At 48.9% G+C, this 23,043-nt stretch overlaps 4 protein-coding genes across 7 annotated transcripts; 2 read left to right on the top strand and 2 right to left on the bottom strand.

The window, feature by feature from the left end:
- Nucleotides 1-9,662: 9,662 nt before the first annotated feature.
- Nucleotides 9,663-13,765, bottom strand: pnpla8 (patatin-like phospholipase domain containing 8). The gene is given in 9 exon segments (XM_068755546.1): nt 9,663-10,574; nt 10,648-10,843; nt 11,776-11,942; nt 11,945-11,969; nt 12,094-12,151; nt 12,236-12,407; nt 12,480-12,574; nt 12,708-13,009; nt 13,091-13,765. Coding segments are annotated over 9 exon segments (1,965 nt in total). The 3' UTR covers nt 9,663-10,299.
- A 1,617-nt stretch (nt 13,766-15,382) lies between these two features.
- Nucleotides 15,383-16,622, bottom strand: LOC137910654 (THAP domain-containing protein 5-like). Its single transcript, XM_068755030.1, has 3 exons — nt 16,492-16,622; nt 16,163-16,349; nt 15,383-15,967 (listed from the first exon to the last, which is right to left on the bottom strand). The coding sequence occupies exons 1-3, from the start codon at nt 16,575-16,577 to the stop codon at nt 15,398-15,400; spliced, it is 843 nt and encodes a 280-aa protein (XP_068611131.1). The 5' UTR covers nt 16,578-16,622; the 3' UTR covers nt 15,383-15,397.
- A 556-nt stretch (nt 16,623-17,178) lies between these two features.
- On the top strand, nt 17,179-19,129 carry dnajb9a (DnaJ heat shock protein family (Hsp40) member B9a). 2 transcript variants are annotated; one of them, XM_068755031.1, is made up of 3 exons: nt 17,179-17,272; nt 17,534-17,758; nt 17,977-19,129. In XM_068755031.1, exons 2-3 carry the CDS (start codon nt 17,542-17,544, stop codon nt 18,456-18,458), a joined length of 699 nt encoding a protein of 232 aa, XP_068611132.1. In that variant the 5' UTR covers nt 17,179-17,272; nt 17,534-17,541; the 3' UTR covers nt 18,459-19,129. The 2 variants fall into 2 exon arrangements, with proteins under 2 accessions (XP_068611132.1, XP_068611133.1); XM_068755032.1 differs by having other exon boundaries at nt 17,253-17,272; nt 17,537-17,758.
- A 1,667-nt stretch (nt 19,130-20,796) lies between these two features.
- Nucleotides 20,797-22,958, top strand: LOC137910656 (aldo-keto reductase family 1 member B1-like). Of its 3 annotated transcripts, none has more exons than XR_011106073.1 (7): nt 20,797-20,862; nt 20,944-21,111; nt 22,022-22,238; nt 22,318-22,381; nt 22,478-22,561; nt 22,636-22,712; nt 22,776-22,958. XR_011106073.1 is itself a non-coding variant. In XM_068755033.1 (7 exons), the coding sequence occupies exons 1-7, from the start codon at nt 20,797-20,799 to the stop codon at nt 22,714-22,716; spliced, it is 651 nt and encodes a 216-aa protein (XP_068611134.1). In that variant the 3' UTR covers nt 22,717-22,958. The 3 variants fall into 3 exon arrangements, 1 of the variants encoding a protein (XP_068611134.1); XM_068755033.1 differs by having other exon boundaries at nt 22,022-22,096; nt 22,157-22,269; nt 22,636-22,958; XR_011106074.1 differs by lacking the exon at nt 22,776-22,958 and having other exon boundaries at nt 22,636-22,765.
- The last annotated feature ends 85 nt before the right edge of the window (nt 22,959-23,043 follow it).

Below are 23,043 nucleotides of genomic sequence, written 5' to 3'. Positions count from 1 at the left end.
CAGCTCTTGTAACGTAAACAACTTTTTGCATCTGCACACGCCAGTCCGATGCGGCGTTCGTTTCCATTCTGTGATTTCATCGTATATCTAAGAAAGAGCACGTGTTGGAGTTCACACTCGCTGGTTTTGAGGGCTACAGATTTCCCACGTGTTTGCCTGTGAACACATGACATGTGAGTGCGCTCGGCCAGCAGGATCGCTTCGCCCCGCTGCTGATGCGCTCGGGATTGGCAGACAGCACGCACAAAACGCACCCGCGTTAGTGAAATCAGCCGTGTTGGCGTGTCGTACCGATCGAGTTGCACATGAGTGCAGACCCACAGGCGTAAGCTAGCGTGTTGCGTTGGTCCATCGTGAAGAGGTTGAAACACGCAGGCCTCGTGAACGCACGGAGATGTTGGCATGAAGGGGAATCTCGTAAATTACACCAGGGGGAGCAGGAAAATGTGTGCGTGATTCTGGTTTAGTTCCTTCTGTGTGTTTGGTGTCGGATCCCGATGGCCTCTAGCTGCTCCTCTGCATTCATACCCACGACAGCAAACTAGTATTTTATTCCAGTCGCTGTATATCTTCAGTAGTGTGTGTGTTGTTGTTTTTTACTCCGAGAGAAGATAAAGGACTTTCTTCTTAACGCCTGCTGACACAAGTCTTAACAGACTTCCTGCCTCTCGGTTTTTGCGAACCCCATAGCGAAGGCGCTAAGTTGGTCACTCCACAGCCTCCAGTCACACGGAGGCATGACGGAAGGGAGGAAGGACGGGGGGTGAAAACGCAGTCATCTGCAGTCACATCAGATCAGGGTGGCGAAGACGATAAACCGAGCTGCACCGGAGCGAGGATATACTGCATATACATGTCATAGGCGTGCTTCATTCACCATACTGGTCTCCAGTAACCGGATCGCAGAGCCATGAGATTCCTATAAACACACGGAGGGCGAAACAGACTGATATTCAAGAAAGCACATCCAACCTTTTTGAACGGCCTTAAAAGTCTGACAAAAAGTATTCCTACGCTGACAGAGGTCTTTGTGCAGCCAGCGACGCCCGAGGTGAGAAGTTTAGAACTTCTTACAGTAACCAATCCCCCCCCCCCAAAAAAAAACCCCTATCAAGTGAGCAGACTGCCCCGAACAAACGGAAACATGCTTCTTTCCACCAGGTTAAGTATTATTTACTCAAGTACATTTGTGCTGTTCACAATAGTTGGATAAAGTTGCACCCTCCTCACCCAGAGGGGATTCATTATTAACAGTAAAGCTACCACGGATCAGTCTGCAAATAAACGGAAAATTCTGCAACACGTTTCCTCACCGGGATTACAACCAGCGGCGCTCCAATCCCAAATTACAGCCGACCTCATGGTAAGCCGCCCACAGCGTTGGAAGTTATTGTAAGAGTAGCTTTCGCTGCATTGACAACACTTCTGTGCGGTGAAAGGACTGAAAAGCAAACCGCTTTGTCTCCAGTAGCCCCCCCAGACCGGATCACAGACACGCACCATCCGCAGGAACCCCCGATGCTTTTCTCTGAGGCTTTATAAAGTGCTGATGCTCAACAAGCACCAGGCCAGCCCCCCCGGCGTCCCTCCACCAAGGGGGGGGGGGGGGGGGCATTGTCCTTCATGTTGTTTACCACGGGGATAACGCTGAAACGGCAGCGGCGCTCTGAGGCAGAAAGAGATGGGGTGTGTGCAGAAACAAATGGGCTTATGCCTATTTATAACGATTGGTCGTGTCCAAAACATATTAATCACAGGTAGGGGGCGGAGCCTGCTGTGAATGACCACTCGAAGGACAGGAGAAAAGCGCCCACATTGGTCAGGTGGTCTTCCTGTAGAGTTTTGCCGTTGCACCATCATGATGGCAGTTGGGCCGGTGGGATTATCAAAGAGGTCACCAAACATCCTTCCTCCTCTCGTAAAGTGTGTTTGAACAGAAAGAATGTTGGTCCACAATCAATCGCTAATCTCGTGGTAACGCAACGTGACGATGCGACGGTGGAAAATTAATCCAGCCGGGCCTCATTGGTGTCGCTAGGCGAAGGTATCGATGAGCTGATGGATGCACGAGGCGTTTGTGGGTGATGCTGAACTGAACTGTGTTTATCTATTGATTTGTGTGTGTGTGTGTGTCGTATCCTTCAGGGCAAGATTAATCCACTTATCAGGGGCGGGGTTCCTCCGTTCGATTTTGCTAAGCCTGATTTTCGTACATTCGTAAGAGGAGAAGCAGCGTGATGAGGAAGAGCAGAGAGAAAGGAGCGTGATGGGATGGGAAGGGGGCAGGAGGTGAGAGATGGGGGGGGGGGGGGGGGGGGGCAACAAGCTGGCTTTCTCTCCTCCGTCCATCTGCTCATTGGGATTACTAGGGACGGGCGGATGTCATGCAATAATCACTGCAGAGGTGGTAACGCTGATGAAGACGTTACTGAGCATGAGATAGGAAGACGAGGCAGGAGGCGCATCGCTTTGCAGAGTCTGACTTACCTGCGAGGATTTAATCGTAGCAGCCTTCGGCCTTCAGGAAGTCGTTCAAACCTGCAGCAATGAGAAATAGACCGATTTTATTATTTGTTATTCGGCAGCTCAGAGATAACGAGAAACGTGCCTCCATGTCCAAATGAGAAAAGAGCGAATGAATGAACTGCACAAAAGACCGTTGCATGTTTCACGGTCTCAAAGCAAAGCGACTGTAATTCATCCGTCAGTGCAGGCAGCACGGCGTGAAGGCGGAGCAGTAATAATAAAGGATCGTGTTTTGCTCAATGCAAGGACTCCAATCAATAACATGAAATGTCTCCAGTTGTTTTTATTACTTTTACCTCCAGCAGGACACACAACATGACTTTGTCCCAGTCGTCGCTCACCTCCTGCTTCCCTGCGTGACCGTGAATGCATTATCGTAATCTCCAGAGAGACTCCATTCATCTGACATTAGCAAAACAAATGTGCCAGACGAGAGACGGCGGCTGGTTCAGACGGGGAGTCGTTAAAAGTGTAGTTAGCTCAGCAGGGGGGGGGGGGCACGGTGGATTATGTGAGGTACGAACTGTGAGTAGAAAACCCACAGAATTTTGTCTTTTAATCAATGAAAACTGAGCTTCAACGTGAGAATAAGCAGACTTTGCTTCCTTAAACAATTTACTGGCTAATATTTAACTGCCAGTACAGGAGATGTGTTTTTGTATTTTAGTATTCTGTATATATACCTTGTCGTGCAAAAGGCTTTGAATCTGTTTGATGCGCTTTCAGAATGACTCGTGGAGCAAAAATAGATCTGAACCATTCTCATCTCCTGCAAGGGGTAAAAATATCTCTATGACAACAGCGGGGATGTACAAAGTCGTTTGCCTGGAGAAAAGGAATCCGAAATGTTCTCTTCATTCCGGTTTAAGTCACCAGAAAGCGAAAAGCGATGCAAAGATGATTTGGATCGCCCGAAGCTGTGCGACTGTGATTGACTGGATTTTTAGATGCTCGTTGCCGTGGAGACGGACAGCGCAAACAGCAGGAAACACAAAAGCACAGCTTTTGCACAATGTCAATTCAAACATCCATACGGCCATCGGGAGGCATTCGCAAAATATTTCATTTACATCGCAAGAGAAAAAAAAACGTTGTGCTCAAATTACAACGAAATAATGTCAAATATATTACAGCTGTGAGACGGTTATCGGCAGTGATTTAATGGTCGGCTGGAAGCCGGAGCGCCGACAACCGTCTGGCTTTTTGTCTGGAGCCTGGAGGTTGTCTGTGGATCGAGTATCGGCCGCAACATCTGTGTGTGATCGGATTTTGCTGAAGGCATGGGGGGGGGGTATTTATTGCGTTCCCTTTATGCATATATGTGTGTTTACGTGCCCATCTGTGTAATTATACCTGCAATGTAGTCCCAGATAAATGATGTCACTAAGATGAAGTCAGAGATTCAAATGTTGCTTCACAGAGACGGGAACGGTTGGAGGTAGCATTCCTCCGCTTGTCGTAAACCCATCCAGGTATGAAGGAGCGCTCTGGGGGGGGGGGGGGGGTCCGACCATCGGCCTCATGTTACCGTACCAACAGACGGAGAGGATTAAGAAGCGAGAGTGAAGAAGGGCTAGGGAATAGGAATCATGAGGATGACAGGGATGAACTAAAGAGGAAAAGTAGAAGCATGTGGTGCAAAATGATGATTTGTGAGCTGGGGGGGGGGGGGGTAAAAAGGGCAGGTACAGTTTCACCAGCATCGCTGCAGATGTCCAAGCTGGGTTGAATCCCAGCGAGAGGGAGGCCGGCCTTCGGCTCGAACCCTGGGCCAATGCGGGGTTTCCGCAGTCCTGTGAGGGACGACACCTCTGCTGGGATCTAGAAACCGAATTGAATCCTGGCATGCATTCCTATACGTGGATATAACACAAAGCAGGCGTTCAGCAGGAATGACTTCACATAAAAGCGCTGAGTTTGCATCTGATGCGGTTTCGGCCAAGCCAAGAAAGAGGAGTTTCGTATTAAAAACGACTTTGACTTATTCATCTGAAGCCTCGTAGCATTCCTCCCGTCTCTGAAGCTCTTTTTGAGACTAACTGCGTTCCTCCACATGGAATGACTGCTAACATGAAGGTTGACGATGGCCGCCATCCCGGCGTCGCCATGGAGAGAGTCGGAGCAGAATGACGCCCGGAACGCGGCTATCGACAGGGCATGTCAGAAACAAACACCCCAGAGGCCATCTTTCTCAAGGAGCAACACAAAAGGGAGACAGAGATGGAGATCCACCGACAATGAAAACGAGAGACGGGCTATGAGAAAGTGGAAATGAGAGCAGGAGGAACAAAGAGACTGTGGACAAGGACGGGCAAACAGTCGAGGTTTAGGACGTCGGGGAGACGTCTAATATTGACCGAACGTCTTCCTCTTCTCCCGAACGACTGCAGCTCACCAAAGTAGCAGACCACAGCGGTTTGGTATCACTCGATCTCCTGCACACACACACAGTACAGCCTTGTTGTTGGCAGGGGGGGTGGGGGGGGGGGGGGGCTGACTTTGAGGCAGGCCAGACAGCATGGACCCCCGCAGTAAAACAGATTCCACTGCTCTCTCTATACAAAGGGTCCAGTCAGCACTTTGGTGCTCTGAAAACAGATGATGTCTGAGCGGACCGGGGTTTACCGGGCCGAGGCAGCCTCTATTGTCCTTCCCTCTACCAACGGTCATGCCTAATTTGAGGAACGTTTAAATCATGACTCTAATAGAGGTATAATTGAATTGGGCTTTTAAGTAAGCATTAAATAATGAATGACTCACTTAATAAGTTTGTCGGCTTCGCTCTGATGCTTTCCGTCCTGCCTGAACGAGCGACGGAAAAGGATAGAGATGTGGTGGGAGTCGAATCCGCTTTCCTCTAAGAGGAGGAGACGATAGAAATGTCCGTCTTCCTGCTGGGATTTTGGTTAAACGAGATCATTGAAATGAACGCACTCATCCTGATCCAGAATGTATTAATGAGCTTGTGAGGGATCTCCTCCCAACACCTAATCCGAGGATCGATAATCCGGGCGTTAATACGACCTCATCCTCTTGACATTTATGGATTTGGGATACCTGATACACACAATCGGTCAGAAATGAGAAAATGTCTCAGACAGGCCACGCCGTGCCTCATCATTACCCGAAGCCAGAATATTCTGCACAGTCGGTGCTTTTGAGGTTCTAGTTTAAAGCAGAATTCCTTTTAGAATTTTCATACATGTCAAAATGATGCCACAGGAAAACTGCATTAAAAAAAAAGAGAGATAAATAACACCTGAAATTTACTCGGAACTAAAGTTTAATTTCATTCGCAAATATTTCAGGTGGACAGGAGCCACTCGAGTAAATCACACACACACACACACATGCAAATGCAGGACAATGCAAGAGACGGCAGGACTGTTAACCGTACCGTCGTAAACCCAACTATCGGCATGTCATGTGATCCAGATCGCGGGACACTCCCTGAATACCTGATAGCTTCTCCAGGTGCGGACGTGGAGGATAGCACCGTGGGAAAAGTATGTGATAGCTGGTTTAGAAACGTAGCTGCTTGTTAATGGGCCTTTCGTAGAGTGAAGATCTGGCTGTAATGGAGCCGTGCTCCATGTTGAGGGGTTTCCTGTGCTTCAGAAGGGAAGCTCTGATTCCTCTAGTGTTCCTCCAGTGTTCCTCTTCGCTTCATCTGCAATGTATTTGCAAGCATTTTTTTTTTTTTTTAACCAGGCAAGAAGCGTGGACAGAGCCAGCCGGCTGCGGCGGCCTCGGCTGGGTAAAGGTTAAATGGGCTTTGTGAGACACGGAGCAGAGAGTAGAGAAGACGGAGTAGGGTCAGGGGTCAAAACCAGCAGCGTCCATATGGTGGAGGAAAACGCTGGGAAGGCAAACGGGCGTAGCGCCGACCTGCACCGCATAAATAATTCAAGTCTTATTGATATCACCTGGAGAACAGATGCAGCCTGTGGGCACGTGTTGAAAACGCGTCACGCAGTCGCTTTTATGTGGATGAGGTGAGTCTGGATGTTGGTCACAGAGCCGTCCCCGATAGCTTAGCATTTCAGCTAACTATTTTGGTTTTATGGCCAGACTGCATTCACTGCTATATTTTATTTATTTATTTTAAAACACAGAAACAGACTGATGAGGGAAGCTGCAGGTAAATTAAGCATTTAGCATTTAGCAGCTACAGATCCAGTTATTTCCATTGGTTGTCATTTTAAAATGTCAAGCTGAAGCTTCTCATAAAATGCTACGGCTGCACAAACCTGCTGACGCAGGTCACGTGACGCTGATGCCTCGTCCCAATTGGATGCTGCATTTAATAAGGGGAGCTCTTTAGTAGGCGTCTTTGAGCTAAATCCTGATAATCATTTTAGAGCTGTGACAATGAGTTTGGTGGTAATATTACTTTTAAGCCCACTGTACAACAACTTAAGCTCCCACCTCTGGGATTTGAACATTCTTCCTTTGTTTTGCAGAAACTTGGTGATTTGATATAAGTTTTATTTCACTTTCTATACCAAATATTGTGTAAAAATTACATTGTGTAAAAATGAGCTCTCTCTCTCATCCTCCACCGACCCCATGAACGCGCCGCCGACCGGCTAAACCCTCGGCCTTCAGCCGGTCCGGTTGATTTAATGTGTCCCGGGCCCTCAATAAAAACGATTTTATCCCTTTAATACCAGCCCCCCCCCCCCTCACCACGGGGTGCTGATGCCATTAACCCCCGAAGCATACAGAAGGATCAATGATGCTAATTGTGCTGCAGCTTCCTGGTGGTCTCATAGACCCGAGTCAGGAGTTTAAATATCTGCCCCGGGACGACGCTCCAGCGCCTTCCTGTCCTCTACCTGCAGACTGCGTCCTCATGAAGGGGCTGAGTTTAACGCTCTCCGGGGACGAACTCAGGTGGTGCCAACAGGACGGTATTGTTCATGCCACAACAAGCACGGCGCGGCTAATGTCCTATTCCTGCATTGCCACTTGTCATAATATTTGATTTACGGGCAGCACAAATAAAGGCTTTGACTAAGATGATACAGATGTTCAAAACGACTGTTGAGTGATTGTTGCAGAACCAGTCGGTCAGACGGCTCTGATGTTTGTTCTGTCAGGTTGGATCCACTTTATGACTCTGCGAGAGACTCATAAAAACAGAAGCAGAAAGGGAGTCTTCTTGCTGCAGCAGTTGCCACGGCGACGCCATTGTTTTTGGTCACCTGACCCCGTCGTAGTTCTTTTCCGTAAGCAAACGCTGAGACGAGGTGCAGCTTCCCGGGGCGGTTCGATCTGTTTAAAGGATCTGAGCGGAAGTTCCACCGGATACCGGAAAAACGGGAACGGTAGATACGCACACATGGCTTCAAGCCATCGATGGACAACGGAGAAGATTGTGGATGGGGGGGGGGGGGGGGGTCATTTCTCAATTTTCCAAGTGCTGCCTTTGTAAAGACATTTTGCCACAGTCTGATCTCTTCTGTTCCCGGATGCAGGAATATGCAGTTCTGGTATATAAACTCTGGTATATTATAAAGACAATGGGCTGGGGGGGGGGGGGGGTTTACAGCGTTGTCTCTGGCACTGCTGGAAGAATGTTCTCTAATGACTCATTATCATTTACAATGGAACATTATTTTGACAGGATGATTGATTGATTGATTGATTGATTGGTTGGTTGACCGAATATCATTTTCAGTGCAAACGAGAAATCACGCAGAGATCAATCACTTGGCTGATTCCTTTCTGTCTAATAATCGATGGAACTGATAAAAACACGGGAGGCCTTTGTGTCCATGCATCTGAGTGTAACCGAGGCCTCGGTGAATAGAACCACAGACGAATAATAATCCTCTCGGTTCCGTTCGGCCGGTAGCTGCTGCATCGGTGCATCCCGGGGGGGGGGGGGGGGGGGGCACGGTGCGTGCGGCGCGCAGGCTGCTGCGGTCCAACACCAACACAATCCAGGGTGCAAAACGCGACAACCGGCGGCGGCACCTCGGTGCGGTATTGCGTTATCACCTGCTAATCCGGTGGAGCGGCATCACCGGGACCCGACACATCCACTGCATCATCATCATCATCATCATCATCATCATCATCATAGAGAAAAACACATTACCCATCTTCAAAAGGAGAAATAACAAAATAGCGAGGCAGACTCACCGTCCTGTTTCCTCCCACGCCGGCACGTTGTGCGTGTTGATCCTCTGTGTGTGTGTGCGCGCGCGCGTGCCCCTCTGCAGCAACAATCCGTGGTCCACCGTCCCCTCCGTTCTCCTCCTCCGCCGCTGTCAAAAGCAGCAGTCAACAAAGATCGTCTCCGCGCCACAGAGGGCGACACCCTCAGTGAAAAACCTTGACTCGCGTGGGCGTCGACATGGACGCGACGCATTCGTGCGTAAACTTTCGTTTAAATCGCTGCGTAAACTGATGTGTGCGTGGTTTCACGCGCGTGCATTGATTGGTGAACGCCTTATTTTCAGCGACGCTGCGTTTACTTCCAGTCGGCGGAGAGTGTGTAAGAGTGAGACCTCCTTAGTTTCTCCTATCTCCGAGCCGCAGCGACCCGGTTTAACCGAACGGTCCCTGTTATACATCCACATGGAGGCTGTTCGCCTGCCTGGGAAGTCCTGGGATGTATTAAGAATTAATTATTTTACAGGATAAATATATTTATTTATTTTTATATTAAATTTCCAGATTTTAAAGCCTTATAATTGATCTCCGTTTCAACACAAATCAATCCCTCCGGCTTTCTCTCGCTCTCTTTGTTGTAGTTCAGACATCTTTTAAATGAAGGGGATGCATTTTCTTCCCACACTGAATCCATGTGACCCTTTTTTTTTTTTTTTACCTTTCACGGACGAGGCGTATCGATGTTCTAATGGATTAAAGTCCTGTGGGAAAGCTGGCAGGTTTAAATGAAAAATATAATTCCCTGGAGAAAACAGGACTCGACACGTCGATGCATCCGAGCGTCAACAAAGTCGGGCTCTCAGCTCTTTAACTTTAACCGTTTCCCAAGGGTGTGACTTGATTTTCATGCACGACTGTTGGCCAAATAGGATGGGTGTGTGTGTGTGTGTGTGTGTGTGTGTGTGTGTCACCCACTCGTGAAATAACACACAGGTCGGGAGATGAGATTCACGTCAAGGCCTTTATTTTGCATTCCAGGAACAAATGAGGAATGAAGGAATCAGGAATAATATGATTCTGTGCGAAGACGAAGGCAAAATCTCAATACTGAATAATGGATCAATAAGAACGTCGCTTCACGCGATCGTATCCGGATGCTTCCTTATTGGCATCCGAGCAGCTAAATCGGTCAGTCTGGGATTCGAACCCTGCTTCGTCAGGCGTGTGAGGCCTCCGTCCGGTGCAGCGTTAGGAATAGTCGTCGTTATGTGCAATTCACGCATCAACTGGTTTTTAATTCAAGTCTTCAAGTTACACAACATCCAGTCGCATTTCATCACAAAATAGCATCGATCGGATTATTGATGCTTTCAGTCGACAGCCGGCTCGCTTTCCCCCCAACGATCGGGAGGACTGATCTCCTCCCGTCTCCGTCGGACACGTTCGTCGTCTATTAATAATTAATAAATAATCTGAATTACGCATTTTCTCAAGCAGTCGTTTTAGTGTTCGGCGGGCGATGATCATTCTCACTCCCCGAAATAATCACTTTTTTTTTTTTACTGATAAATCCCAACAGTTCTTGTGAGTTTTTAAAGATCCCTGCATTCTCGCTCGTCTCTTCGTACTTCCCGGTTGCCGTGGCAACGACTACAGCTTGGAGACGAAGGCCAGGCCCTCGTACATGTCGGCCTTCAGCTTGAGCCACTCCGCCAGCCTCTGGATGGCGCTCTTCTCCTGGCCCAGCACGCCGGCCGCCTTCCTCAGCTTGGCCTCGTTGCGCTCCAGGTAGCGCTCGCCTTCGCCCTTGAGGAAGTTCAGCTTCTCCAAGCGGCTCTCGTTCATCGGGACGTCCTCGCTCAAGTGGGGGTTGAAGCGGAAGTAGGTGTCGGCGGGCAGGAGGGCGTCCAGCATGGTGTGCACCTCTGAAACGGAGGGAGACGGTGGTCAAAGCCGGACGGAGGTCGGCGCCCTCGTCTCCTCCGCTTCCCGCCTTACCCTCCGTATCCGTGGCGCTGCTGATGACGTTGGTGAGCTTGTCTTTGAGGCTGGTGTGGGTCGTCCCGTTCCTGGCGGCCGTCTCGTGCCGCCCGGTGCCCAGAGACAAGACGCACTGCAGCGGCGTGTTCGGCCACAGACACTTACACTCGTGGATGGCCAGCGCCGTGGGGTTGTTGATTAGGAGGCCTCCGTCCTGAGGGGGGAGGCGCGAAGGGTTAAAGGACGAAGGGACGAAACCCACTGAAAGTTAAGTTACGACCACGGCGAGCCAAATCGATTCCCCGAACGATTTAGCACTTAACGTTTCCTCAGGGTTTATCCAAAGGTTTGGGTTTGGATTAACATATCCTCCCCTGAGGAATGGGGGCAAAGGTCATATCCCTGCCTCTGAACGGGGGTAAGTGAGAGCGACGCTTCGCTTCAAGGAAGCTTATTTTGGATCCAGATCTGGATCTTCCTCCTGTCCTGGTTCGATTACGAAGCCATTTACCCCCTGGTAACTATTTTTTACGCTTATGAGGAGGCAGTGAAGGCATCGTCCCGCTTATGAGGAGGCAGTGAAGGCATCGTCCTTCCGCTCTGTCTTCGTACGTTGTATTTATTTCTGGTGTCTTGCACTTATTCCTGAGAAATACCGCTTCTAATGCTGAAAACTAGAGGAGGAGTGAGACCGGTGGGCGGAAAGAGGAGCTCAAACTGTCGATGAAAGTCAACAGGAATGTGCAGAACACACACACACACACACACTGAAAAATGTTTTACTCTTTCATCCCAGACTCCAATGGAAGTAAATCTAAACTTGTTAATCCGTTCAATTAGCAGCTGGACAAGCTTGTTAGCTAGATTGATTAGCCTATCACCAATTATCAATCAATTATTATTCGATTACTGACTGGTGTAGAGGCCTGCCCATCAAAATTCCCTCATTAGGAATTGGCAGGGGAAGAGTAATACTTATCAGAAAAAGGGACGCGGCTAATTTAGCCTAAGTAGGTTATCAAAATTAAGCCGAGCCTTGATCTTAATTGCTGCCCGTGAGGACCATCTAAAGATATCTGGCCTATTTACCAATCACGGAGGAGCACACTGGAGGCTCTGTGATGACTGGAACGCTCACGGCGGCACCTGATGGAGGTCTTTCCCCAAGACGAACTCCTGGAAGTATCCCGGCGCGGCCGACGACGCCCTGATGGCCTGCCACGTCTGGTGCCTGCAGTCTCCGAGGTAGTGAGATCTCACTCCCGGCATGAGTCTGTAATTCCTGAACACGTAGGCCTTCAGAGGTAAACCCGGTTCACAATGGCGCTCACCGCTGCCACCTGTTGGACACACGGAGAGAGGGGGGCCAGTTAACGAACAGCGACGACCTGAAGCGTCAGACAGACTTATGAATGACATTTATAAGGGTTGTGTACACGGGGGGGGGGGGGGGGCGTGTCTTACTTTAGGGCAGTGTGGGTCCCTGGCGCTCTCAATCATAAAATCTTGACCCATCCGTTCCCTTCAGATAAAAGATGGACATAAATTAAGCCCCCGGAGAGATGAGAGATCAAGGCGCGGGGGGGGGGGGGCGCTGCGCACTGACTTGAGGATGCTCTCCCATATCTCGCTGTCGTAGAAAGCGTGGCTCCAGCTCATTTTCACCGTCCCGACGATGACGTTCTGCTTGAAGACGTCCGAACCGAGCTTCCTGTAGATCTCCTCGCACTCCTCTAAGGGGATCTGGTAAATTCCCAGCATGAAGGCCAAAATGGCGCCTGGAGCAACGAGAGACAAGCCAACGAGTGACGGGGTCGCGTTGCACGTCGGCCCGCGTGATACCGGCGTACCGGTGCTGACGCCGCAGATGTAGTCGAACAGCTGGTGGACCCGTTTCCCCGTCAGGTTCTGCAGCTTGTGGAGGGTCTGCAGAGCCAGCAGTCCCCTGCAACGAAGGCGCAGAGTCGAATCAGCACCTTTAACGCGCAGACGTGACCTCTGACACGCCCGCGGCGATGGCTGTCGCTTTGCGTTCGTCCGCACCGCAACAGAACGAGCATCGCTTGTGACGCCGGTACCTCGTTCCTCCTCCGTCGATGGCCAGGACTCGGATTCCTCTGCCTCTCACGGGTTCGGAGTAGCCGACCAGGGCCAGCGCTTCCCTCGCAGCACCCTGGAGAGGGGCGTCTCTGGCCTGGCGCAGACGCAGCAGGCATGGAAGCACCCTCTCCTTGACGGCGACGCCTCGCGTCTCGGGGAACTCCAGGAGGTGGAAGCTGAGCTCCTCCACTCGGCCGACGAGGGCGTCGACGTCGGTGATCCTCTGCAGGCCGTTCACCAGAGCTCTGGTCCTGTTGTCGACGCTCACCCGCGCCGTTATCTGTATGGAGCGCACCCCCGGGCACAACGCGGGCATATATCATATCATCACCATGACACTTACCGTGCGTTAAATATTCACCTTCTCTCTTTGACTCAACAACTGTTTCTTCATTTTCTCCTCTTCACTCGCCGTCTTGTCTTCGGCCTTCGCCCCCGCCGGCTCTTCCCTAGCAACCGAGGAAGACTTGTCTTTTTCGGCTGTGGCTCTTTTGGAATCCACTCTGAATTTCGGGACCAGGGGCGCAATGTAGCTGCCGACGAACTCCTGGACGCTCGGCCGGGGGTAGGAGAGGTAGTGGGTGAAGCCTTTTTTAGGGGAGGTAGGAGGCGCTGGGATGGGCTGCGAGGCACATTCAGCTTTGGGAATGAGCGAGGAGGGCGTTCCTGCTGGAGGTCGGGGTGTTTCTGGTGGCGGTGGAGAGGAACCAGGACTAGAGGGAGTGCGTGCTTCTACATCTTTGGCCTCGTCCACTGGACACGGAACAGGAATGAGGTCCTTAGCTGCTGCATCCCCTCCTTTGTGTTGTAGCATCGGTTTGTTGTCTGCTTCGTCCTCTTTCATGGTGGTTTGAGGTGGCGAGGCAGTGGCATTGTTTTTCGAGGTTACGATCTGGTCGTTGGCCATGGATTTTTCCGCATGTATGCTGTCGACTGCGGCGGCGGCGCCGGGCTTGACGCGGGAGAACCTGGAGATGAAGTCCGTGCTGCCGACTGCCTTGGTCACGCTATCAAGTGTGATCCTGAATCGCGACATGCGTTTGTACGCTCACTTGGAACAGCACTGGAGGAATCACCATTAAACTGGGAGATATTTGCTGCTTAATGTTTTTGGCATTCTAGAGGACCAGCAGGCATCGACTGCAGCGCGTCCGGTCAAGATTCCTCTTCGGATATTTGGAAGTATCCTGCAAAAAAAAATACAAATCAAAATCTGGACAAAATAGTTCCCATTTCATTTTTTCCGCCCTAGTTATTTTATTTTCACTTATTCAAAACAGAAATTGAGAATAAAATCGCCTTTTGTAAATTTAACCCCTCCCTGTCTGGCTACGGAACGGAAAACGCCTTGTTTTTAAATGCTGCTGTTTGCATTTTATAACGAAAAATCAAATTACCACTCGTCTTTCAGTTCCGTTCCTGAAACTAGATACACGGACCCATTTGACCCCCCCCCCCCCCCCCTTTGCATCCTGGTAGCCAAGGAAACGACCCCAGCAATCAAAAAACAGTCGGAGACAACAGCTTTAACTAAATAAAGACAAACCGGAACTAAACATGAATCTGACAACAGAATCAGCTGAACTCGAGAAGGCTTTTCTGGACAGACACCGCCGCAGTGTCGCGGAGGAGCAGACGGACGCCTCCGGTGGTGATGGCGGGGGGAGGGGGGTTCCCAGCTGGGTGGCCAGCGGAGAATTTTCAGTCGAGGTCGGGAAGCAACAAATCAATGAGTACATCCAAAGCTGGAACCTGCGGCCCTGTTGGCTCTGCAGTCTGGACTTCCTCCGTTCGAACGAGGAGCAGCATCGCACCTTCTACCACTACCGGGCCCGCTGCAGCACCCCGAGCCCGCAGAGGCCGCTCCAGGGCGCGGCCTGCGTTTACTTCGCCGTGGACGTGTCTAAGGTGAAACCGCAGAGTCTGCCCGTGGAGGTGCTCTTTGCCGTGGAGTCCGACAGGCTGGTGCGCTCGCCGGGGAGGTCAGAGTTCACCGATAAGTGGCTGACGGACGTGATTCAGAGCAAGATTCTGCTACGAAGGGCCGCGAACCTATGATCGCCGCAGCGAGCTTGCTTCGCCAGAGAAAAACAGGTTCCGAATCAAGCTAACGCTGGACTAGACATGGAAATAAAATATTGATGCTAATGCTATATAGCCCATGAATCTATCTAGAAATGCACGTTTTAGGGAGCCTCGTTGTGACTAATTTTATTTTACTAGGCTAAATTTAAATGCATAAAAGACAATGTAGCTGTTTGTGTTCATTTATTTAATCTATTTACAGTAGTGATGCTTAGAGGCTAGCTTACTTAGCCCAGCAGCTAGCAAATAGACGCCGAAATAAACGCGATGTTAGCCGCTGCTAACTGACTGGAGGGTATATCGTCATTTTATTCAGTTTTATCTCAAAAAATAATTTAATTCCACTTACAATACGAGACGCAGTGTTTGATAGGTTATCAGAAACTGTGGCACTGACGACTGGTTGCAGAAAATAAACAGGAAGTAGGAGATGACGTAGGTTGTTTTGCACCAATGTAATCCTCTATGATGTCCACAAGATGTCGACAAAACTTTGGTGTTAAAGCAGCAAATAGAAAATAGTGTCGCTGCATAAACGAAACAGAGCATTAAATTAACATCAAGGCCATAGTTTTTATTACAATCAGACCAATATGGATGAAACACAATTTTCTAAAACTTTCTGCTTCTCTTCAAAAACAGTTCTAAGGAAGGCTATCTCCGTCCGCAGGGTGTGGATTTGGGCCACGCTACGCTCCTCTCTGCGATCCAGTTCCAAAATCTTTGCATGTAAAGTCAAGATTTTATTCCACAGATGATTCTTGTCCGTGTCCCGTCTGCAGTACGAGTGCTCGTAAATGTGTGTGTGCTCGTCCAAATGGGATCTGCTCTCCTCCAAAACACATCCTGCAGGTGCGTCCGTGACCATTTCCACGGGGCCAAAGCTAAAAGCCTGGCCCAGTGCTGCGTGCTGGGCAGTAGGGTCCGCGTGTTCCTCAGAATGGGGCTCAGTGCTTTGGGGCAGTGGAAGGCAGGGCGCCGTTTGCTTTCCGCCGCTGCTTGACGTCTCACAGGTCTCTACTGGAGGCGGTTCAAATATCTCCGTGTTCTCTGCAGCAATGTTCGGAGGCCTTGGATTTGTGGGTTCAAAGTCGGAAGTGCTGGGATTGGCCTTAGAGCTTCTTTTAATGGCGGAATCTTTTTCCTCACCCCCCTGACAAGAGAGAAAACAAATCGTTATTGAATGGGATGATTCAATGGGAGCAAAGTGGAAATTTTAATCAGAATACTACAGAATAAACTACTTATTTACTGCATGTGAAAGTATTCTGATGTATGTAGCGGTAGGCATCTGCTACAGGTTTAAATTGTGATTAATGTTAAGACAAGGGGAAAAAAAGATACCTACATCTTCCTTGGGGGGGAAAACGGTCGGGATAGCCGTGGTCTTCAGGTATCTGATGCCCCATCGGATATCAAAGCATTCCTCTGCAAAATGCTCGCTGCACAGGTACTGGTGTTGACTGGGGGTCCACTCCCCCCGCTTCATGTTGTCCACCCATCTCTGGAGCCTGGGCTTGTCTCGCAAAGGAAACCTTGGAGAGAAAGAAGCCATTCGGTGTCGCGTTTACTACTACTGCTAACCACGACTAAAAGGAATGCTAGCAAAGGAGGTATAGAGGAAGCAGTCGTAGCCAACAAACGTTCAATCCGGGTCACTTAACAAATAAAACATACGGGTAGAAGCTAAACTTCTTGTTGTTTTGTCCCGATGCGGCTCCTCCGCGGTTTCTGCAAACTTTCACCGCACAGTACCGCGGCATTGCTGAGAATAAGGAACTTTAGAACTTCGAAGTGGCTTCGTAAACACACAGCCGACCGATGACGCATCATTATGCGACAAGGCCCGCCCAACTCAGTCTCTGATTGGCTATCTACGTAGGGTTTCTAAATTAAAGTTTGAGGTTTGAACGCTGCAAAAATAATAAAAGATAATCGCAAATTAAGCTTCAGTGCTGATTACAGCAGATAGAGGGGTGTGGAAATAGTTTCAAGAATCCATACGTAGCTAACAAACTTACTTCCTCGTTGTGGCTTAGTAACGGAAGTGACGTTTACTGACGTTTCCTCTTGTTTGAGTTATTTCATCGTGTGAGTTACGCAAAATAATATGACATAAACCCCATGTTATCTGTGTGTTTCTTTAAACATTAAAACAGTCATTTAATACTTTTAGAATGTGCTTTAATCAATAAATGTACAAGAAGCTCGCGAGGCGGGTCCCCGTCATTCGATACGAGCTTCGCTTCGGTTGCCAATCGGACTGTTCCCATTCCCCGCGTGCGCACTCTCTCCACCAATCACAGTGCTGCGGACTCAGAACATTAGGAAATGGACCAATAGCGTTGCGAGTCGTGGTGCTAACGCCTCTGGAACGCAGCTCGTTAGCTTTCGTTTCACATCAGCTGTGTCTGCGGCGGCTCCCCGAGGCTGTTCGTCCCCCCCGCCCAGCCGCAAGGTAACAACATCAATGCATTTATGTCCTTTTGGCTTTGTTTGAAAGTGGGAACAAATATTCGAGTGTTGAAAACAGTCGTTCGTAAAAATAGAGCTGACCTAAATCTCTCCGTTATTTCGCTAAGCCGATGAGTTGTCATTTTCAAGCTAACGCCTCTCTGTAGCAAGCTAACGCTCGCTAGCTGACTGAGGTCATTTCGTGCCCGGACCGTCGGATCGGCGGCACCAAACGGAGCTGTTAAGCTCCTCTCTCTCTCCGCAGCAGCCATAATGGCCACCGCGCAGTCCGTGTTGCTGGTCGCGGTGCACATCCTGCTGATCTCAGAGTTCATCCTGGCTACCAGAGACTACTACGACATCCTGGGGGTGACCAAAGACGCCACCGAGCTCCAGATCAAGAAGGCCTTCCATAAGCTGGCTCTGAAATACCATCCGGACCGGAACAAGCGGCCAGACGCCGAAGCCAAGTTCAGAGAGGTGGCGGAGGGTGAGTGACGTCATCGCGTAGCGGGACGATGTGGAAATGCTTATTCGAGTCCTTTATTGTGTGTGTGTATGTATGTATATGTAAAGGCTTTCTATTCTCTGTGTGTGTGTATATGTATATATATACATACATATATATGTGTACATAGCTGAATCTTAATTGGAGTCTATTTATAGAATACAAATGAATTGACAAATGTCGGTCTTTGTCTTTACCAGCGTATGAGACGTTATCCAACGACAAGAGGAGGCGAGATTACGACCGCTTTGGACACGGCCCGTCTGCAGGCCGAGGAGGAGGAGGAGGAGGAGGAGGAGCTGAATACGACTTCAACCAGCACTACCAGTCCTTCAAATTTGACGACATCTTCAAGGACTTTGACCATTTTGGTCAGCAGCAGCGACACCAGCACCACTTTCACTCCCACTCCCACTCCCAAAATCAAGCCCACCAGAAGAGGCACTTTGACAGCCACTTCCAGGCTCACAGGGAGACCCTGAATCGGCAGAGGAGGCAGTTCCAGCAGGGGGGCTTCGGCGGAGGACACTTTGATGACATGTTTGAGGTCTTGGAGAAGATGTTCTCCAACGCGGGCAGTTCCAGGACTGACGGCCGATTCCAGGGCTCGGCGAAGCAGCACTGCAGGACGGTGACCCAGCGAAGGGGGAACATGGTGACCACCTTCACCGACTGCTCCTGAGCACCGGCGTGGTTTCAGTCCTGGTTGTAGACTTGAATGCTAATTTATATCTCTACGGAACAGACGAGGGTTTCCGTGCGGCTTTTGTCCTTTTCCGTGTGTAATTTCTCTCTGGGAACAAATATCCAAGCTGGATTCAACGGCTGCTTCGGAGCTTCACATCTTCAGACGTGTTGCCTTTGATCGTTATCGGCTGCTAGTCCTCCAGTAACTAACTGGATGCTCATTGGGGCTCTGCACCCACAAGCTAGTCGATTCCCTGTTTCACGATTTACTCGTTTCCCGCCTGTTGTCTGTCCTCGGTTTAATGCTCCTGTTATCAACCGTTACCTCGTTTCTCGTTTTGTTCCTTGCGTCTGCCTAGCAGCGGTCCCCGTGACGCACGCTGGTGAATGCGTGGTCACTGGAGAGGTTTGTGTTTCTCATCCAGTTGGACTGATGGCAAAAAGAAACCAACCATTTCCTGGGGTCGTGTCTGCCAGTGAAGCTGAACGGATCACAATGTGCAATATTCAGCACCTTCGCTCTTCATGTTGCCTATCTGTGTAGACGGTGCCGTTTGTCGCCGTCTAACATCTGCACTTTGTGTTCCAGTGTTTTCGTGTTCCGAGTGCGGCCTGAACGATTGGTCGTGTAAAGTCTGGAAAATGAATAAAAAGAAGTTACAAGAGCCACAATTTGTGTTTTCTGTTGAGGAATGTGTGGAAACATCAATTCAGCTTTGTTCTTTCCGGTCGAGAATCACCAGCAGTTCCAGATAAACCCCGCTAGAGGGCGTACTCTGTCAAGCTCCCGCAGGAGTCCTGCGTGGAGAATCTAATTACGTTTTGTGTTCAAGGCGCAAACAAAAACCGCACGATGTAAGAAATCGTTAGGACACTGAAAACCGTGTCAGAGTACAGTATGACGGGCACGGTTACCATGGTGATGGCAAGGTCTCCCTCACACCCGACACATGCCAAATAATGCAGTACGCCTGTCATTATTCTGGACACCTATAGTTGTAAAAAAATTTTTTATATATAACATATATACCTTATATGCTCATGAATTATATGTAAAAGCATGACGGAACGAACGGAGGTCCAAAAAGGCAAAGAAAGCGCCTTGATCAGCGCAGATCTCATTATTTAGCACGTATATTTATTTATATTAGTGATGTTATCTTCCTCACTGTTAGGTATTTCCTCCTATCTTATTCTCCGTAGATGTGGATTTTCTGTCTAACGTCGAAGTGTGACATCTATACCGTGAGTTTGTCTTTATTTGTTATGTTAATAAAGCTTTTTTTTTTTTTTTTTTTTTTAAACCTTTTCAGCGCAAATTAGTATCAGCTGGTTCGGTTCCAACTGGACGGCTGATGTCGCTGCAGGAGAAACGTGCCGTCGTGGGTAAAAGCAAAGCTGCGGATGTCATTGGTCGCAGAAGAGTTTCTGAATGTTCCAGTGGGCGCTCTAAACCGGTTCCTACCGGGATCCTACCGGGTTCCTACCGGGTTCCTACCGGGTTCCTACCGGGTTCCTACCGGGTTCCTACCGGGTTCCTACCGGGTTCCTACCGGGTTCCTACCGGGTTCCTACCGGGTTCCTACCGGGTTCCTACCGGGTTCCTACCGGGTTCCTACCGGGATCCTACCGGGCGTAACGTTTCAGACGGAGGACGCTCAAATGCGAGGAGAGTTGTCCAAACGTCGGGCGCTTCAGAAAGAGCTGAGATCGGCACGGCAGGTAGGCCACGATAATTTTCTGTGTCTTTAATTTATTGTTATTTTGCACCAATGGAGTAATTTATTTTTTATTTTTATTGGTATCGTTACGTGTCGATGAATTACGTACTACCGGTAATGATAGTCTACGGACTATTAGAGGATCGTGGCTCACGGCTTATTTAATGTGGATACTCGTGTGTTGTGTATATTTTAAGCTTTTAATTTTATATCCTCGTCATTTGTTTTCTTGAACCTGTTTTAGTACTGTTGCATCCAGAGGAACTTCAATTTGTTTAACTTAATTTATGGACATCTAAGTTTTAATTTGTTGCCGACATCTGGAGAATGTCATGTCGGTATAAAAAGACAATATTAGTTTGTTAGCCGCTAGTAATACTTTACTGGTGATATCAACTGAATAATTTATTGTTCCTGCTAAAATAATAACATAATTTCTTAACTTAATTAAACCAGATCCATATTAATTCTGCTGCTGGAGCCCCAAGAATAGGGCAGGCATGACTAATCGATCGCAGAGCACTGTCGTTTAAATTTACCGCAACAACGGCGTCACCCTGTCCCGCAGCGTAGTGACGTAAGAACGCGTTTCTGCCAGCTGCTCGCTTGGAGATGGTGCGTTCAGTGACCCTCAGTAACGGAGCGGAGATCCCGCTCGTCGGCCTGGGAACATATAAGGTAAGAAAGACCCCGGAATAAAGTCTGGATGGGACGCTTCAGAATGTTTACTTCGCTTTTTATTTTTATAAACCCCAACAGGCGTTGGAAGGAACTGTCACCGAGGCGGTCAAAGCGGCGATCGGGGCCGGTTACCGGCGCATCGACGGCGCCTGTGCGTACGACAACGAACGGGAGGTCGGTGCCGGGATTGAAGCCGTGATCCACCAGGGGGCGGTCAAGAGGGAGGAAATGTTTATCGTCAGCAAGGTGCGGTGCTTTTTAACTAGCGTTTTTGGCGCTTCATCACATGCACGTCTCAGCTGGCGTTTCCACCCAGCTTTATGTCGAGGAGATAATTTGACCTCTCGATACTGCAGATTAGGTATTTATTTATTTCAGGCAATGACAAAAGCAAACAAAACAAAACAAACCGTGCCACATCGAACGAGCCACATTTAAACAATCAGTAATATGTCAATTCAGCCTGAAAGGGGGTGGGAAGAAGAAAGCGTATTTAATCCCACCCCTATTTATCATAATATATAAACATAACAAGTTCCTCTATCTCAAAGTTCAAGTCATATAAACAACAACTATAAGCACTGTATGACTCTGAAAAATACAACAAAACATCGGATGAAATTAGTTAAATTATAAAATAATATACATATATATATATATATATTCATTATGGTGTTACCACTGTTAACAGATGACTGTTTAAACAGTCATTCCAGCATTAATAATAAACAAATATCAGCAATGGTAATAAACACATATCAACAATGGCAATGGAAACAATAAGCACTGATACGAGTAACAAGTTCACCTTCATGACCCTCTGTTTGAATATTGTGAGTAAACCAGATGTCTGTGTACTCGCTTAAATTGAAGAATACCTTGACATTGCTTGTGGTGTGTATCCGGACTGTTCCAAAGTTTAACCCCACGTACAGACAAACGGAAGCTTTTGTGTGTGGTTCGAACTTGAGGTAGTTTAAAAACTCCAAATCCTCTCAAATGATGAGTTGCGGTTCGAACAGTTAAAAAACGTTGTAGATTAATTGGTAATGATTTGTTAAATGCCTTGAACAGAACTACTAGTGTTGTATTTCACCAGATCCATACATTTAAGCAACTTTGACTGAATAAATAAGTTATGAGGCGCGTCCCTTAGACGAGCACGGCCCGACGACGGATCGAAGCCGTCCTCAACAAGCCGGGCCTGAAGTACGAACCAGCGGCTAACCAGGTACCAAACGAGACGATTCCCGTCAACGATGACCGAAGCCGAACGAGTCGGTCCTTCCAGATCGGGAGCCATCCTTACCTGACGCAGGAGCGGCTGATCGACTACTGCCATTCAAAGGGCATCGCTGTGACGGCAGACCGGGGTGAGAGGCTCGTGTCTTCCACAGGTCTCGGGTCTTTACTCGACCACTGTCCCCGATTCACTTCTATTCCTGCATAAAGGGCTACGCTGGAAGAGCCGAGGATCAAGACCATCGCCGAGAAGTACAAGAAGACTCCAGCTCAGGTAGGGGAATAAAATTCCACCCAGTTCTTTTCTTTTTGCGTCCTCTTGCAGAATTCAAAGGTGAACTTGAACCCATGAACTTCTTGGTCTCACCAGGTTCTCATCAGGTTCCACATCCAGAGGAATGTGATCGTTACTGCCAAGTCGGCGAACCCTCAGCGAATCGCACAAAACTTTGCGGTACACCGATCCTGAAACTCTAGATGCCGATTCGTTGTTCCAATCCAGTGAACTCCAGCGTTTTATACTTGCAGGTGTTTGAGTTGAGTGAAGGCGACATGGAGACGCTTCGGCGCGTGAACGGGAATATGAGAACTTTCCCCATGTCCTGGTGAGTGGATGGGAAGCTCCATCGCTGCGGCCGTGACCTCAATGATCCTCTTTTGTTCCACAGAGACTTCCCCCTGAGCGCGGAATACTGATTCCCTCGGCCACGCCTCCGGACAGATGCGCGGATCAAATCGTAGCCGCAGTAATTTGTGTTTCCTGCCATCAACTCAATTGATGCACATAACGCGATCTTTCCGTCCTTATTCCGGAGTAGCTGCGTTGAATGTAGTTGGAATAAAACTGCATCAAGCAAATCCTGAGCGGGGAACTCCCAGAGTTCCTAACCAATGCCTTTTGAAATTGAGACGGACGCACCGTAAGAAACACGAAAC

Source organism: Brachionichthys hirsutus, chromosome 22 (genome assembly GCF_040956055.1).
Source record: "Brachionichthys hirsutus isolate HB-005 chromosome 22, CSIRO-AGI_Bhir_v1, whole genome shotgun sequence".
In the NCBI taxonomy this organism is placed as follows: Eukaryota; Metazoa; Chordata; class Actinopteri; order Lophiiformes; family Brachionichthyidae; genus Brachionichthys; species Brachionichthys hirsutus.
The sequence above is the reverse complement of the archived record's forward strand: the minus strand, read 5'-3'. Positions and strand labels throughout refer to the sequence as shown.